Raw genomic sequence first — 18,167 nt, forward strand, 5'->3', positions numbered from 1 at the left:
CCCCTGCATTGGCAGGCGGATTCTTAAGCACTGTGCCACCAGAGAAGTCCCCAAATCAGCTTTTAGAGTACATCACATTTGGGCCCCTGCCTATCTAGCAAGGACATCAGACAACAATCACAGCTAAAGCCAAAGAGTAATGGTAGAATTTCAGACAGAGAGTGAGGCTGTCTGGGAGAGTGAGAAGAGTAGCAAGTTTTCCCTGCATCTCAAATTACAGCAGGTCAGCCATTCCATCTTTGACTGCCAGGCCTGGGGAGGATGGTCATGGGATGTTTCCTCAGCACTGAGTGTTGGGAGGAAGCTGTGTGGTGAGGCCATTTCGAAATGTTCTGGTGCAGAGGGTAGAAGCTCATTTCAGTCAAATTCCTAAGCATAACAGATTCTATGAGATCACCTGCTGAGAGCCGATGGCCACCAAAGAAACCCTGTCTGAGAATGTTTTGAGTCACAGCATGCTTATAAGCTTGACAAAAGAAAGAATTTTCAAAAAAAAAAAAAAAAAAGTAAGGTTGACCCTTGAACAACACGTGTTTGAACTGCATGGGTCCACTTATATGCAGATTTCTTTCACTAAATGCATACTACATGATCCATAGTTGGTTGAAACCACAGATGCGGAACCATGGATACAGAAGGCTGGCTGTAAAGTTATACTAGGATCTTCGACTGCTTGGCGGGTTGGCTTCCCTAACTCCTGAGTTATTCAAGAGTCAACTGTATTTCATATTATTTATTATATGGCACTTATTATATGCCAGGCACAATTCTAAATGTTCTATGTACATTGACTTTCCCACAACAACCCTTTGAGGTGGCTACTATATCCATTATACAGATGTGGAAACTGAGGCTCAGAGAGAAGCTGAGGGACTTCCTTGGTGGTCCACTGGTAAGGAATCTGCCTTCCAATGCAGGGAACGTGGGTTTGATCCCTGGTGGGGGAACTAAGATCCCACATGCCGTGGGGAAACTAAGCCCGTGTGCCACAACTACTGAGCCTGCGTGCCACAACTAGAGAGAAGCCCATGCACCGCAATGAAGAGCCCGCACGCCACAATGAAGATCCCACATGCTGTGAGGAAGACCTGATGCAGCCAAAAAAAAAGAAAGAAAAAGAGAGAGAGAGAGGCTGAGTGGCTTAGCTGGAAGTAGCAGAGCTGCCCTTGAGCCAGGCAGCCTCCCTTTGGAGCCTGTGCCTTACCCACTGGCTCTTCTGCCCGAAGGAGTCCTTGCATCAGTGTCTTAATGTTATTAGAGAACCTAGCTTTTTTCAGCCCAGTGTAGGGCTTTTTGTCCTTTGCCAGAGCAGGAGGGCCGATGTCTCGAATTATCACTCAACTTTGGAAAAGTTGCTTCCTCTAAGAATCAACTAATTAGAACATTTTTCTTGTCTTGACACCTCTGTTCTCAAAGCAGTTTCTCTTTTTCTGTCTTTCTGTATCATTCCTGTATTTAATAATTATATATACATGTTACATGTACATATGTGTATATGTCAAGAAACATAAATGTATGCTTGTGTTCCTAATTTGGAAAATTTTGACTAATGGGTATGCCAAATAAAATAATAAATAGCTTTTGGAATTAAACAGTAAACACAGGAAGGCTTTCCCACCCAGCTCAACAAACACAATAATCCCCATAAATACAACCACTGGGAGTTAAATAAATAAAAGAGAAAAATAAACACAGGGCATGTAACTTAACTAGACGGCTATTTGCTGTTGCCAGATGTTAAGTCTGGACCAACATTAGGTAGTGACACGAAGAGCAATGATCATTGCAAGGAACTACCTGCAAGCACTGGCATTGGTGTGTGTTGGGCAGTAGTGGACGTTGCCACCACTGGACATTTTCCCTTTGTGGATATCAGCCATTGGTGAGGGCTGTCATTGACGGACATTAGGTACTGATAAATATTAGGTATCAGTGGACATTTGCTCCTTGGTCAAATTAGCCCACACAGAACATTGAGCATCAGTGGGCAAGCCCTGTTAGCCTACGATGACCTCTAGTGTCTTGGTGGACATTAGGTACGAGTAGAGGTAGGCCTCTGTCCCCCACATGCCTGGCAGTCTTGTCCAGAGAAACATCCTATGAGCTGGTTTGGAAGCAGTTGCTAGGTGTTAGTATCTCCATTGCCATCTGCCCTCTCTCTCCAAGAAGGCAACCCTTTGGCCCCTTGGCCATGACAATTTGGGGAAATCAGGGGGTGGTATGATAACACCCATGGAGGGAAATTACTGGATTTGAAAGAGTCTAATCAGCTCCCTGAGCTACAGAGGGTTTGGGTTTCATACAAATCCCTACAGATGCTCTTTCGCCATATTGACTAACACAGGGCGTTTGCCTCTTCCTTCTCTGTAATGATACGATTAAAGCACAGCAGGGCTGGCTTCATGGGCAGTGGCCAAAGTCACACAACCGGCTCGTGATGGATCAGGATTTTAACTCTTTTCTGGGAACTCCAAAACGGAATCTTTGCACTAACCTCTGTAATTCTGTAAGATTCCAATGACCTCATTCTCGGTCCCGGGATTCCAGGAAGGCGGAGGGTGGCCGGATGAAGGCGGTCGGCGAGGGGAAAGAGGGGCTGGCTCCGCAAACTGCGCAGATCCACTTTGGCCTCCAGAGGCCCTGGGCTCCGCGACCTCTCGGATCTGGGGTGTCTGGCCATGCGTGAGCACGAGGTGGCGCTGCGGGCTGAGAGCCTCCGGAGGGGCCGCGGGCCGGCTGCCCCGCGGGGCTTCTGCTTTCCCTACAGCACGCAGGGGCTGTGGGTGTGCGCGAGGTGATGCCCCCACGAGGAAGGAGAAGCCCGCACGGTGTGGCGGCGTCTGCCCACCCTCCCGCTGGAGCTTCACCCCCGCCCCGTTTTGCAGATGTGGAAGCTGCAGCTCTGGGCGGAGGTGAACAGCAGGAGTCCCGCCCTCCCTTCCCCTGCTTTCAGCGCCACTTAAGTTTAAGACCCCTATGTTCCATGGCCCTCCCCAAGGACGCCTTCTTCAAGTGGGGCTTTAAAGCCCCACTGGGTGAAAGTCCCAGGGATCTCTCCCTCACCCCTGTATTTGAGGCCTCTCTTGTCCCAAGGCATGTGGGAGGATGGAGTACCAATCTGAGGACTGTGAAGGCTGGGGTCTCACTCTGACCCATCCCTGTCCCCCATACTTCAGATCCTTCCCATATTGGCAGGGGCCAGCCTCTGGCTCAGGGAGCCCAATCCCTGGGGGGCCTAAGCCACATGATGGGCAAGCACCCCAACCATACCCATGGCCTGAATGTCCTGGGATCTGTGCCATTGCTCACCCATGACCCCTCTCAAGTGCCAGCCACCTCTGTCCAGGTCCACTTGTCCTTCTCAACTCCATGGATGAGCCTCCTCCAGGAAGCCTTCCTAATCCCACCACAGGGCTCTCACAGGTCCCTGTACTGCTCTTATAGTTAGGTGTCCTCCATGTGTCCTTCTCCCTCCCACCCCAGGAACATGAGTCTCAGGGCACAGAGTAGACAGCAGGAAAAACTTGGTGGTAGTGATGGTGATGGATATTCCTGCAGTTCTTGGCTAGTTAGAAGGAAGAACTTGCTGACAGCAGAGCCATTCAGATGAGCTGGAAGTGGGTTCCCTGTCACTGGAAGTGTGCAAACAGGAGTTAGGATACCACAGCAGTCAGATGCCAAGAAGGAACACAGTACTGTCGGAGCTCAGTGGAAGGAGGTGGATGGGGACCTCAGGGAAAGCTTCCAAGGAGGTGAGGTGGGAACTGGGTCTGTTAGGCTGGGAAGGAGTAGAGAGGCAGGGATGGGGGCAAGGGCTAGGTCCCAGAGTAACAGCCTGAGCAAAGGCAGAGGCACGCAGGGCCTGACAAGTTCATGGAGTTGGGGCATCAGGGAGAGGGGAAATAAGGAAGGCAGGCAGTGTTAGCTGCAGTGAAAGGTGCCACCCACCCCCGAGGAACTCCCTCCCTCACGTCACCTCACTCCCCTAATCCTGGGAGGTTATTGGGCTTTTCAGAGAGAACAACCTTGTCTCAATTCATCCTTGTGGCCCCAGGGCCCAGTCTAGGGAATGTCAGTGGATGCTGGTCAAATGATGGGAAGAGGGCCTCTTTATAGTGTTTATTAAACCAAGGACCAGGTGTTGGGTAGGGCCGGTGGGGGAAGACAGAGCTCTCATTGTCCTGTGGGCGTCCCTGTGGGACCAGCCCCCTGACGCCCACATGGCCACATATGGCTGGCTTTCACCCAATGCCTCCTCCCCCAACCCATCCCCAGGACACAATATTACAAAAGCGAACAAATGCAATGTCTTTCTTCTTTTACAAATGGCCTGTTTCCATCCCCTGCCAGCAGGGACCTGGACGGGGGGTGGCCGAAAGTGACAGTCCATTAAAAAGGCAACAACTTTTATTAACCCCATACTAAGGAGAGAGCCCAGGGCTGGGAAGCTGAGATGGCACCCTGGTGGCAGAGCATAAACATGGGTGGGGTCTCCCTTACCTCCTTCGCTGCATTCTCAGTAGGATGAGCTGGGCTGTCGGGCATAGGGCCAGTGGGGTCTGAGGGAGCTCAGGAGCTCAGGGCCTGGAGGGGGCTCCAGGACTGCATCTAGAGGCAGTACCTCAGGGGTCAATGGGCGCATTTCCATTCTTGATGCTGGGGGACCCCACCCCAGAGTGGGAAACCGGCAGGGCTGGGACTGGTATCCCTGAGGCTTCTAGAGGCTCCGAGGTGAACTGACTTAGCTTGTGCCACAGCCGGTTACCGGGCCCAGAGGCCTCTCCTCCTGGGGACGACAGGGAAAGGGCACAAATGGCAGGATGTGAGTCTTGGAAGCAAGGGGGAGCCCAGAAAGGGGAGAGGGAGGGCATGATTTAGAGAAGAGAGAAAAGTGCAAAGGGGCCCTGCTGGGAGGCTGGACATTGGGTCCATCCATGCTTCTGCCACTGTAGGACCTCAGAATAGCATTTTTCCTTCCCTAGGCCTGAGTTTCCCCATCTGGCACATGAGGAGGTGGACTAGGTGTTTTTCTCCAGTCCTTTCTATAAAGTTCTATCCAGAGTTCTAGGGGAAGAAAAAAGGATGAAGTAGGCCTCACACGCCCAGAGGCGAAGAGAGGGCTGTGTCGTAAAAGAAACCCATGCCTGAGTGGCTGGACCTTTGCCCCGCAGCACTACCTCCCGCCCGCCCTCCTCCTGTCATGGGTCAGGTTGGTCCAGGCCTCAGGGAAGGCACTTTGGGGACAAGTAGGGAAGGACAGCAGGGAACTGCTGTCTGGTTTGGCATCGAAGACCCTCGGCTTATGGTCTGGGGAGCAACATAGACAAACGGGCAAAACCTTGCTCCTGGGTGTGGGTCCCAGGTCCAAAGCCTCTCTTTCAATGATGCTGCCACACAGGCCTGCAGCGTCCCTGCTGGCATTGGCACGTTAAAATATAAATTACCCAGGACCCGAGGGAGCCCAGGGCGAAGTCTGTTACATGGCCCCAGGCCACACCATTCGTCACAAGGCATCAGAGCCCCCGGCAGCTAACTCCTGGGTGTCTATGCAGTGCAGGGCCACCTTGGGGGTGGAGCCAGGCTGCCTGGGGTAGGTGCCCTCCCGCACCAGGCGCCGGCACTGCACGCCCTGGCCCACGCTGACGCTCTGCAGCGCTGGGAGATGGAGGAGCAGCTTCTCGGGCAGGGGCACCAGGCCGGTGCCTGACAGGTCCAGCTCCTGCAGGGAGCCCAGGCCCGAGAACACCTCGGGTCCTGCCCACTTGAGCTTGGGGTTGCTTGACAAATCCAGGACCTGCAGGCCCTGCAGCTCGCGGAAGCCATAGGGCGCCAGCTGGGGGAGACGCTGCAGGCTGCCCAGCGACAGGTGTGTAAGGCCTGCCAGCCCCTCGAAGGCCCCTGGGCCGATGGCCGCCAGTGGGTTCCCGTCCAAGCTCAGGTAGCGCAGGGGCAAGTCCCGGAGGTCAGGCACGGTGTGGAGCCGGTTCCAGGCCAGGTTCAGGCTCTGAATGGTGGGCGCTGGCAGACTGGCCCGCGCGGGGTGGGGCACGAGGCGGTGGAGGAGGTTGTGCGAGAGGTCCACGTGCAGCGCCCTGGCCGGGCTGTGGGTGGCGAAGGCGGACACGGAGACCTCGCGGAGCCGGTTGTGGCTCAGGTTCACGTCGCTCAGGGGTGAGCTGGTGAAGCTCTCGGCGGGCAGGGCGGCCAGGCCGTTGTGGCTGAGGTCAAGCGACTCCAGGTAGCGAAGGCGGGAGAAGGCCGTGGGCGAGAGGCTGGTGAGCAGGTTGTGGCTGAGGTCCAGGCCGGCCAGCGTGGTGTAGCCCGGGCCTGCCAGCACGGACTCGTTCACCGTCTCCAGCCGGTTGGAGGACAGGTCCAGGTGGGCTGTGTCCAGGGGGATGGGCACGGGCACGATGTGAGGGCCCAGGCCGCTGCAATCCACCCGCGTCAGGCTGAAGCTGTCGAAGAGGCCAAAGGTCTCCACCTCACACTGGCATCCAGGGAAGCAGGGCCGGGTGGTCTGGGCCTCACCGGCGGCCAGCAACAGCAGCAGGGGCCACAGCATGGTGTGGGCTAGAAAGAGAGCTAAAGGTGAGGGCTGGCGGCAGGCACCCCATACCAGATGGTTCTAACCCACCTCGTGAGACACCAGCCGATGTGTGTAGGCACAGCTGCAAATTGCCACCAGCCCCTCAGTGCCCCCAGATGCTTTCCCTGAATACCCCTCCTTATATAGTTCCTAGTCCCTATTCCTCTCTGGCCTTAGTCTCCCCATCTGTATGGTAAAGGGGGTTAGGCCAGATGGCTGGATTTTAAACTGGAAGCAGGAGAACCCTTCCTTAAACAAGATTAGCAGGTGAAAGTGGGCCTGTTCTGGTTGAAGTGAAGGTGAGGGCCTGGAGCCTTCCTTGGATGTTAAGGAACGCAGTTGGAAATGCACTGGACAGGATGGGTCTTTGGCTGACCTCTCCACCTCTGAGGGTCTAGGGTTCATGGGCTCATCTTGACCCAGGCCCTACTGCGGAGGGGTCACAGCTTAGGGGCTAGGGTACTCCATTTACCTCTGCTGAGCATATGCTACATGCTGGGTGCTATGTGCTGGGTGCTGTGCTAGCTGCCTCCCTGCACGGTCCCACTTAACTCTCACAACCACAAAAACTGCAAGGCAGCAATACTTGTGGGAACTGAAACTTAGAGAGGTTCAGAAAGTCATGCATGGCCACAAGTAAGTGGGAGTGGAACCCAATGGCATACAGAGGAAGCATGGCTCACTGTCGTGGTTTGGCAGTGGCTGAGCCATGCCTGAGACCCGCCCTCCAGCTTCCCAGACAGAGGCCTCTTCCTGCAAGGGGGGTCTGCAGTGACTGTCCCCACCTCACTCCTTTTGTGGGTAACAGCGGCTGGGTCCACAGTCCTAAGCCCTCTCACCCGGCCTGGCCTCCAGAGGCAGGATCCTTCATTCCAGTTGGGGACCCTGTGCCAAGCCCCTTCCCCCTTGACCTGCCCTGCCCTGCCCCCCAGCTGTTAGAGCTGTTACACCTCTTTGGCCCTTCCTTTAACCTAGGGCAGGCAGCTGGGCTGGTTCTCCCATTATACAAATAAAGAAATAGAGGCTTAGAGAGGAAAAGGGTTTTACCCCAAACCAGTAAAAAGCAGGGCAGGATTAGAACCCAGGCCCGCTCAGTCCCAATTCCTCTATTTTCATCTGCTGCCTCCAGCAGGACTGGCAGGAGAGATGGGGTCCAAGAGGGGCTCTTCCCACCGACACAGGCTACGATGCAAGCCACTGCCTCTCCCCTGGCTTCAGTTTCTCTCCCTGGACAATTGTACCAGCAGCTGCCTTTGATGCCGGGCACTACATGTACACTGTCACCTTCAGTCCTCATACCCATGCACGTCTGTAGCTCCTCGGACAGTGGCGCTCGCAGGAGGATGAGAGAGAGGGCTGAGCAGTGAAAGCCTCTAACTGGACAGTCTGTGGCTACACTCTTGCCTCTGCAAGCAGCCACTCAGCCCGGGAGACAGAAGGCGCTAACTAAGCCTCACTCTAGTAGGTTCTTCAGCTCTGCACCCTTGCCCCCCTGCCCCATCTTCCCCCCACCTATTCCTCCCCCTGGTCTTCAGGGAGGGGTGGACCAGGGACTTGCCCACCTTGTGGACTGGGGGTGGGTGTGGAGGGCGCAGCAGGATAGCATTACTAGCCCTACATGAAACTTTAAAGGGGCAGCCACTTGATCTGCACTTGGGCTCGGAGCACAGGCAGGGAGAAGGGGGGCTATTCTCCCCTGCCCCCCTATGTGGGCCCCTCCTCTCCTGCCCCCTTCTGCTGTAGAGTCCAATTTGAGGATTAAACCCGGCCCAGGTGCATCCTGGGCTTGGTCCCAATTGAGGCAGGACAGAGTGTTCCAGTGTCTGGAACTGAAAGGAACATATTAAGTTACCTCACACCCCCTTTGTTCCCCTGGTGAGCTTCTCACCGCAGGGGTTCATTACCACCTAGGGCCTCCTCTTCCCTGCTAGGCTGATCGGCTCATACCCACCCTTCCTGGGGTTTAAACAAACACCAGAGACGCACAAAAAGGCCCTAAGATTACCCTTTGATTCCCAAAGGTGATTATACAATGTGCCTCTTAAGTGCCAAACGGCCCCTCATGAGCTCCTGCTTATGTAACACAGCCCAACGCTTCCCCTCCCCTTCTAGAGAGGGGGCCTCTCAGGCCTCGGCTTCGTCCTCTGTACCACAAGGCAGTATTTCCTGCCCTCCTCACATACGTTGACGCAACTCTCACTGTAGTGCAATGCAAACTGTGAAGAGCTGTGCACACATGCTGAGTGGTCATCACTGAGCCACTGAGGCAATGGTGGTGACAGCTGATACAGAGGGAGCAGGAGTGCAGATTGAGACCCGCCTGGGTAACTGCGCTTGTGATGCTCCCAGGGCACCGTGGACAAGGTCCCTGCTCAGCCCTGCACAGTGGACACCTCTCCCTGGGCCCCTGTTCTGTGCTAGGCCTGGACGTTAAGTGGAAAGTGCTGACAGTGACAGAGCCTGCCCTCACTAAGTGCTGGACACATGTTCCCTTATGCCATCCCGTCACTTCAGGAGGTAAGCAGTCTTATGTCCATGTTACAGTGGAGGAAACCGAGGGTGGCAAGAGGAAGGTAGCAGAGCCAGGAGGTGAACTCAGGCCTTTGTAACCTCATAACTGGCTTGGTTCAAGTGGAACGTGTACTTCTGTGTGTTGCTGGGGAAAGAAGAGCTAAGCATCCAGAGTCCTAGGGCCACGCTCCAGCTGCCATCGGCTGCTGGGACAGGTAGGTACCAAGCTTTCTAATACTCAGTGGCTCTGGGGCTTTCCTGAGGTCACAGCGGAGCTCAGGGGCCTCTCAGGGCCGTCCAACGCTGTTGGGAGAAGAGAAGGAAGAAATCTCTGAGATGCCTCACAACTTTGGACCCAGAAGGGGGCAGAGGCAGAGGTGTGGGCTAGTGGTCTTTGAGGGTCAGTGCCTCTGTTCTGCTTAGAGGCAATGTCCCCTTTGGGGTAACATGAGGTGGGGTGCCTTCCTGTGAGTGTCTCACGAGACGCTGGGGCCTGGCACTGCTGCTTGGAGCAAAAGATCCAGGAGCCAAGGGGAGGGCAGAACTTTCCCAGGAGGAAACTGAGGGAAGATAAGGAAAACCCCTGCCGGGGGCACAGCCCCTGATAATTTCCAAAAGACCTTTGCTCACTTGAGCTGTGAGGGCTGCAGAGCAGTGCATGCAATCCCTCACTTTAGTGATGAGGAAGCTGTGGCCCAGAGGGCATGCAGTGACTTGTCCCTGGGTCCTCAGTGAGGTGATGGCCGCGATGCTCAGGCTCTGACTCCTGACTCCAGGACCAGGCTTTCCAGCCCACTCAAGATGCCTGTGGAATCTCCTAGGGATCTTATGGAGTCAACAAAAATAGTGCTCAGAAGAGTCTGCAACCTCATGGAGGAGGGGGCTGATGCCATAATGCTAGAGATCATAAGGATAAATTGCATGCTAAGAAAAGTATAACTATGCATTAAAAAAAAAAACACTGTAAATCGTAATTTTAGAAAGTCTAGAAGAAAATGTCAACCCAGTAGTGGTCTTTCTTTAGATGGTAGAACTTTTGAGTGGTTTAACCATGTCTTAATCTCCTTTTCTCGTCTTATTTCCTCTCTTACAGTAAAAAGTATCTATAAAACACACTGAGTAATGAAGCTTCCTAATAGGACTGCCTCATGGCCATCTCTGCTTTCTCTGATCTTGGCTAGCCACAATCTGAGCCTCAGTCTCCTCATCTGTAAAATAGAGATGTTAAGGGCCATCTCACAGGCCTGTCACGAGGATGAAACATAACGGTGGGAGTAAGGCACCCAAGCAGGGTTCCCAGCACAGGCGAAGGGTGCAGTGGGGACCCCCTGCCTCCCTCCACAGATGGGAGTGGGTGGGGTGGGGATAAGTGGGTGGGCCTGACCCCATCTCTCTTGCTCCTTCCTCCAGCAAATATGTATCAAACATGACAAAGCTCTTACCACTGCCCTGCTGGAAAGCAGTTCTTCCCTAGGAAGCCACACTATGACTATGCTGTTTCTCAACAGGGCTGCTGGGTCTGGGAAGGGATGAGTCATGTGAGTTCCTCTTCACAAAAACCACTAGCCTCAGCTCCACGGAGACGAAAGGCCTTCTTAGAGAGTGAGAAGGCCTTGGACACCAACTTGCAGTGTGAACAGGGCAAGTCACTTTACCTGGACCAGTTCCTTCAGCTGTGAACCTGGGATGCTAATGATGGTCCTATCAGGCTCAGAGAGGATGGCTGTGAAGATGAGACTGAGAAGACCAATGCCCCAGTAGAGAAATGAGGCCCCAAGGGGTAGAAGCCACATAATGGAAACACTGTACCTTTTCATTCTACCTATAATACCACCTATAATACCATAGCCACTGCAGACAGAATTAATCAACCACAGCACTAAAACGCTAAGTGCAAGGCAGTGTGCTAGGCCATGTGAGGTGTATGTTGGGGTCAGGGTGGGAGATCCCAGGGCCCCTGTCCTCATGGGGCTTACAAATCTGCAACAGGGACAGGAGAACAACTCATAACAAGATCACTAGCACCTGCCTTAGACCCAGGAGATCAGGACTCTAGTTCCGGATCTGCTACTAACTGTGTGACCTTCACAGTTTTCTTTCTTTCCTGGAGCCTCAGTTTTCTTTTCTGTGTAGTACTGACTCTGCCTCCCTCCCTCCCTCTGGGACCCTGTGATCTACCCTCGGGAGAAAGGGAAAGGCAGACAGGTATTCACCACGGAAGGCCAGGGAGGATCTCTGGCCCAGGACACATCACTTACTTTCCAAACCCTGACCTGCAGATGAAAGGCATCTACTGATCAGCCAGGTTATAGAACACAAGAGCAGCAGGACGAAGGCTTAGTAACTGTACCCACCCTTGGTTAGGGGGATATAGCATAAGGTCCTCTGGGCAAGGGCCATGAGTTATTCCTGGCTGGGCCCACTGTGACTCTAAGGAAAGTTTACAGATGGCCCGTGAGGTCAAAAGAGTCAGCGGTGTGGCCCTAACAGGCCCCAGGCAGGTCTCCCCACGGCCACACTCCAGACCCTGCTGGGAGAACCTCTAAAACAGCTTTGGCTACATCATCCCCCTTCTCAAAAACCACCTGACTTCTACTTTACCTACAGAAATCAAGTTCTCTCTGGCACAGAGGTATCTGCAAGTTGTCCCCACCTTCCTCCCTCCTTCGGCTGAACTCCCCTCTTGATTTGAACCTATGGTGGTGGCCTTTGGACAACTCTCAGCCTCTGCTCGTACTTTTCCAAACTCAGAGAATTCCAGGGCTGGAGAGCTGGAAGGCCCCTCGGAGATCACGAGTAACTGAGGCCCAGAGACGGGCAGTGATTGCAAGTAAACGGCAGAGCAAGACCCAGGACCTGGGTTCTGATGCCTCACACTATTGCCAGGACTGCCGCATCCCCAGGCCTGCCCCGGCCCTGCCAGTGGAACAAAGCCCGTTCTGTCCACTCAGGCTCCTGGGCCACGCCCCCCTCCTTTCCTTGCTCCCCGGGCCTCTCACACCACACTATCAACACACCTCCTTCAGACACACACTAGGTAAATTCTCTGCCGTTATTTACCCGCCCGTTTCCTGACTTGAAGTGTGAGCAGCTTGGGGCAGTGACCCTGCCTTCTTCACCTGTTCATCCCTTCCCCCACCTGGGGCCATGGCCAGGCCTGGCAGGCCCGGCAAACACGCTGGATGAATGAAGAGCCCAGAATTTAGAGTCAACCACGGGACTCAGACCCGGATGTGAATTCAGCTCTGTACCTACTAGCCTTGGGCGCGTCTCAACCTTGCTGAGGCTCAGTGTCCTCAACGGGGGCAACAACACAGGGTTGGTGAAAGCATTAGGGGACAGCGTGTGAAATAGTCAGCTCAACTGCCACGCCTTGAGTGCTGAACGCATAGTAGACAATGATGGTGATGATTTATTAAGCTTCCTGAAGGCAATGACCGTGTTATTCCTTGTTCTGTTCCTCCCTACCCAGCTACCCAAAGAGGTGCCAGCACCCAGCGGGTCTGTGACTACCTGTGCTAACATCCTCTGGTCGCCGTGCTGGTGCCTGCTGACAAGGCCCCAACCTCCCTCCTCCTCTGAGGAGGGCTCCCTGGGGTTAGGGATTCCAGCTCGGGTCCTCCTGGCTCCAGCTGCCTGCCCGTGGTGCTGTATCCCAGCATCTCTGGCCCCTAGATTTGCCAGCTCCTCACCACAACTTCAAGGGGGAGTCCCTGGCCAAGGGGCGAGGTGGGCAGGGGGCCGAGCTCCCACCTGAGACGGGCTCTGTCTCCACCGGCTGCTCCATGCTGAGATGCCTCCAACCCTACTTATGTTCATCGTGAGCTCCCTCAAGCTGACGCCAACGAAATCCCCAGGTGGAAATTCCATTAACGTCCCGGCCCCCAGTGGCTTAGTCAGTTCTGGAAACGCAAGGCAAAAAGAACGTCAGGGCCAAACTCCCGGAGCCTTGCGGGCCGGCTCCCCCAACAGAAGCACTAATGCCGCACATCTGTACAAACACGTCAGCTCGCCACGCACTTCTACAGCAGCATCTCGTTTCTGCTTCACCACAGCCCTTGACCATGAGGATTACTGTCCCTGTTTTGCAGACAAGGAGACTGACATTCAGCTGAGGAGGAGAGGAACCAGGTCTCAGACCTACATGTCTGAGCTCCAGATCCAATGCTCCTTATATGGCTGTGCCCCAACTTACAAATGGGCACGTGTGGATCGTGCTGGACTATAATTACACTTACCTGTCTGTCCTCCTGTGGGCAGGAATGGGGTTAGGTTCACTTTTATGTCCTTGGGCCTGAGTGCCGGGTCTGGCACAGAGCAGGTACTATATGAAGATATACCAGGCATTTAGAATACTACCACCTCGCCAAAGGATACCTCTCAACCTTCCCAATGCCTCCTCAACTCTTATCTGTTCAGTCACCCTGCAAGATTGCAGGTTACATGGCATTGTATCTATTTTACAGCTGTGTAGAGACCCAGAGAGGTTCGGTGATCTGCCCAGAGTCACACAGCCAGTGGGGTCAGAGGCTGGACTCAGAATCCAGGTGTTCTGACAGCCAGTGCCTAGCCTCCTCCATGACATCATCCCTGGAGGATAATCTACAGGGAAATAGACAAGGCTCCCAATACTATTTTCTCCATTCTGAAGCTTCGCAAGTTCCCTTTGGTCTGAGGCGTGTGTGGACACACGGGCAGGCAGTATGGGGCAGAGGAAACGGGTTTTACGGTCAGGCGCACCAGGTTCCAGCCCCACCATACCTCACCTGCCAGGAGGCTCTCTCCCCTCTGAGTCTGAGTCTTCATCTGTAACATGGTGAGAAACCTAGTACTGCTCCCAGCAGGCCACTGGGATGATTACACAAGGTAAAGTGAAGACTCAGCCCTGGGCCTGGCACACACTGGTGCTCACTGCATGTGGGTTCCTGCCCCCAGTGGGTGATTTCCGGGGCCAGGAAAGAAAAAGGAGCCGTGACACCAGCAGATCTGAAAGCAAGACAGGGGCAGAGGACAGAGAAGACTCCAAAATGGATTCTTCCTTGGATTCTCTCCCAGTGCACCATCCAGGATCCCGCTTGGGCTACAAGCACTGACCAGGCTCTACCAGGGAGTTGGTAAGGGAGTTTGGAAAGGTGGCAGAGGCCAAAGCAGGCTGAAGCAGTTGTGTTACCTGTGACAGAATGAGGACAGAATGAGACTCAGCAGCTACCCCTGGGTGGGTGGCTCACTGTCTTCCCCTCCCTCACCCCCCGACCTTGCGCAGGTCAGGTTCAGGAGACCTCCTGGCCTGGATTGCTCCAACAGCCTTGTTCCTGGCCCTCTGCTTCCAACTGCCGGCCTTGCTGGGCACCAGAGTACAATCCCGACAGAAGACCAGGACCCCATCACTGCTCCTGGTTTAAAACCTATCCTGCAAAGACAGCTTGCCAGTCTAGAGGCCTGTCTTACTCATCGGGCCCCACATCTCTGCACAGGCTGTTCCCTCGGATGAAGATGACAGAGACACCCTTCTTTTCTTTGTTTTCCATGCAAACTCTCACTCATTCGATTCAAAAGTCACCTCCATGTATAAGTATCATGTCATCTTCAAACAGTGATGGTTTTACTTCTTTTCCAATTTGGATTCCTTTTATTTTTTTTTCTTATCTGATTGCTGTGGCTAAAACTTCCAAAACTATGTTGAATAATAGTGGTGAGAGTGGGCAACCACATAGCTGATTCACTTTGTTATACAGCAGAAACTAACACAACACTGTAAAGCAACTATACTCCAATAAAGATGTTAAAAAAAAAAAAAAAAGTCACCTCCTCTGTGAGGTCTTCCCAGTCTAACCTGCCCGTCATCCAGTAAAAGGTCACCCTCTCCCTGGGCTCCAGTGGCCCCTGGGTGGCCCCGTCAAGATACAACACACTTTGTGCTGTGTAGCCGTCTCCAAATCTGACCGTCCATCTCCTCTCCTGTGTGGGGCCTGGCAATGTGAACGGGATAAACCAGATGAGTGAAATGTCCTAGGCAAAAAGCTTCCCTCTGCTTAGGAGAGGTTACCAGTGGTCCAAGCTTGCAGGATACTTAGGGCTTTCCCGGGGGCTGATATCAAGTTTAGAACCATAGTAGATGCTGGCTCTGCCTTCTATTGTCAGTGCAATCCAACAAATGTCTGCATGATGTAATACAGACTACAAACCTCTTCTCATTTTATTAGCACATGTAATTCATTATCCTATTTAACATTCACAACAGATCAGTGAGACCAGAATTACTAACCTCATTTGAAGGATGAGGAGACTGAGAATCAGAGAGGTAGAGTTACTTGCCTAAGGCCACAGAGCTAGGAAGCAATGAAGTAAGTGAAAATCTCCTTCTGACTCTAAGAGGCTGGAGCACTTAGCCTCCAGATTGGTCTCCCAGGCTCCAGCACCACCCACAAGCCAGAGGAAGGTTTCCTAGAATTACCAACCCCACCCTGTCATGCCAGCTTAAAAAACCCTCCAGCGGCTCTCCACTGCCTAAATCCCAGCTCCTAAGTCTGGCATTCAAGGCCCTCATATTTGGCCCCTGCCTTCCTTCCCAGCCTCAAGTTGAATTCCAACCCTCCCTCTCCAACCTTGCATCTGACAGTCCACAATGCTGACCACCCCTGCCCTGTTTCAGAACACACAGAGCCGGGCAGGGCAGTTCCCTCTGTGGGAGATACTTTCTGCCTCCCTCCCGGGTGTATTCACCTGGCTTCCCCAGCCTGCTGCTTTCCAGCCTTCCCTTCCTGGGCTGCAGGGGCTCCAGCCCACCTTACTTCATCCCTACCTAACTTCAAAGCCACCTCCCCTCTCCCTCTTCAAAAGAGCAAATTAGTGCCTGGGAACTGGTCAAGTCAGAATGGAGGTGTTAAATATCAAAGTGTTTCCAGGTTGTAGGATCTCAACCAGTCAGCCAGAACAGGAAGGGAGGAGAGAGGCTGTCAGCACCTCCCTTTCCAGAAGGGAAACTGAGGCCCAAAGAGGGAAAGGAAAGTGCCCACAGTGAGGCGAGTGGCTTGTGCCCATCCTTCACGTCTGCAGCATCAAGCAAAATTCTAGGTTAGAGACTGGGGCGGGTGCGGGGTAGGGGCAGGGGAGGGAAGGTGTTAGGGTTATCTTTGCCGCCCAGGATCAAAAGGAGGCTCCCGGCAGCCTGAGCCCTCCTTCTCAGGTCAGACCTGAACTCTGCAAGTCTGGACTTATCCGAAGGGTAGAGCAGGCAGGGAGGATCAGAAGCTCCTGAGTCACCTCCTCACCCAGGCCAAGTGTGGGCGGGCACTGCACCTCAGGCCGTCTCTGCCTGCGTTGGTTATCTCCACCGCACGCTCTGCCCCGAGAGGGAGTTCTCAGCCCCTTCCATTACAAGGTGACTGCGGCTCAGAGAGGCTGAGCAACTTGCCCAGTGCCATATTGTGGGCCAGTGGACATCCCATTCGAAACTATAGTGTGTGCAATGTTCCTCCTCCCAGCAGCCCAGTTGGAGGTCCCGGGAGCCGGCGCCGCGGGCAGCCGTCGTCGCCTTCTCACCTACGGGATTGGAGGGCTCGACACCCCCCGCCCCCGCCCCCCTCCCGGGGCAGGATACAAACGGAGAGCGGATCTCAAAGCGGAGCCGGGGGCAGTGGCTGGCCTTTCCGCCAAGCAGACACATCTCTCTCGGTCACATACACTCTCTCCGAGGAGCGTGGGGCGGGCAACACCAGCTGCCCGCTCCTCTCTTCTCTTCAGCCCCCGATCGGGGGCCAGGACCGGCTGCTTACCTCTCTCCTCCCAGCCGGTTCGGCTGGCGTGTGCGGCACGCTCTGCCCAGCCTCGGCTCGGGTCAGTCCTCAGGCGCTGCCGATTGCCCCACCCACCAGTCCTATCCCATCCCCTCGCGGCTCTAAGGACCCCTGGAGGTGAATGAGGGGAGGGCTGCCAGCGCCCCCCGCCCGGGCTGCAGGGGGAGGAGGACGGGCTCTGTTGCCGAGGAACCGGGAGAAAAGTTTGAAGCCAAGTCTGGGCCCGGGTGGACAGCAAGGGAGCGAGGAGTTGGGGCGGTGTCTGGCTCTCGGCGCGCACATACTCCACGGACACCCAACCCAGACACGTCGACAGGCACAGACCACGTACGCGGACACAACGATGCGCCCACCAGCACTCACAACCAAACGCGGGCCCACGAAACGTGGACACAGGCGCAAAACAGCCTCCTCAAATCACGGACATACAAAGGCACAGGCAGATGCATGTCCCCGGACCAAATTCACAAAGACCCACAAACGCGAGATGCACGTGTCCGCACAAAGACCCCAGAGGCGCCGGCCCACGCCCACGGCCCCCGGTCACAGCCTTTGTCTCCTGGAAGCCCCCTTCTAGGTCCGGGTTCCCCACTCTGGCCGAGTCCCGGGCGTCAGGCCGCCGCTGCCGACGCCCTGGGTCCAGGAAAAGTTGAGGGGCCCCGGCCCCGCCCCTGGGTCCAGCACCGTCCGCTCGCGGGATGGAACTGCGAGGTTGGGGGGGGGGGGGCTCCTGTCCTTCGCCCGCTGCGCGGACTCCCCTCTCCGCCCGGGGACCCGCACCCACCTGGAAGCCTGCGCCGCAGCCGCCTCGGCACGCTCACCCAGGCGGCCCGATCGCGGGCCCTCTGGCCGGCGCTTTTCTCAGCGCGGCGCGGCCCGCCCCCCGGCCCCCCGGCCCCCCGGCCCCCGCCCGCCGCTGGGCGCTCCCCCGCCCGCCCCGCGCCCAGTGGTGGCTCTGGCCAGCCGCCGGGCGATTTAGGGAGTGTCGCCAAAGTGCCGGCCTTTCCCGGCGCGTTCCCCGCTCCGCCCCCCGCCCGCCGGCAGAGCCCTTGCCCAGCCCGGGTTCCACCATAGGGAGCGTCTCAAAAGTGCGCACGCAGCTCCCGCCCACTCCAGTCGGCCTTGCTCCCAGCTTCTTGCATCCCGGGTCCCTGCCCCCTTCCGCGGACCGCCTGAGCCATCTCAGCAGATGGCCGCAGGGACGGGAACATCTGGAGGTCGCTGGAGTGTGTGTGTGTGTGTATGTGTGTGTGTTGTGTGTGTGTGTATGT

The 18,167-nt window shown here is 55.3% G+C and overlaps 1 protein-coding gene across 4 annotated transcripts; it reads right to left on the bottom strand.

Annotated features, from left to right (window-relative positions):
• Positions 1–4,105: 4,105 nt before the first annotated feature.
• On the bottom strand, positions 4,106–17,812 carry TSKU (tsukushi, small leucine rich proteoglycan). Of its 4 annotated transcripts, XM_036860627.1 has the most exons (3): positions 17,681–17,792; positions 12,854–13,002; positions 4,106–6,573 (listed from the first exon to the last, which is right to left on the bottom strand). In XM_036860627.1, the coding sequence occupies exons 2-3, from the start codon at positions 12,885–12,887 to the stop codon at positions 5,504–5,506; spliced, it is 1,104 nt and encodes a 367-aa protein (XP_036716522.1). In that variant the 5' UTR covers positions 12,888–13,002; positions 17,681–17,792; the 3' UTR covers positions 4,106–5,503. The 4 variants fall into 4 exon arrangements, with proteins under 4 accessions (XP_036716522.1, XP_036716523.1, XP_036716524.1 ...); XM_036860628.1 differs by lacking the exon at positions 12,854–13,002 and having other exon boundaries at positions 17,681–17,812; XM_036860629.1 differs by lacking the exons at positions 12,854–13,002; positions 17,681–17,792 and adding an exon at positions 16,876–17,545.
• Positions 17,813–18,167: the final 355 nt, after the last annotated feature.

Source organism: Balaenoptera musculus, chromosome 8 (assembly GCF_009873245.2).
Source record: "Balaenoptera musculus isolate JJ_BM4_2016_0621 chromosome 8, mBalMus1.pri.v3, whole genome shotgun sequence".
In the NCBI taxonomy this organism is placed as follows: Eukaryota; Metazoa; Chordata; class Mammalia; order Artiodactyla; family Balaenopteridae; genus Balaenoptera; species Balaenoptera musculus.

Excerpts from the sequence above, each read along its gene's own strand:
- TSKU (XM_036860627.1), bottom strand. The coding sequence starts at position 12,887 with ATGGAGCAGCCGGTGGAGACAGAGCCCGTCTCAG. Across the intron at positions 6,574-12,853 it reads GGAGACAGAGCCCGTCTCAG|CCCACACCATGCTGTGGCCC; the intron begins GTGGGAGCTCGG and ends CTCTCTTTCTAG.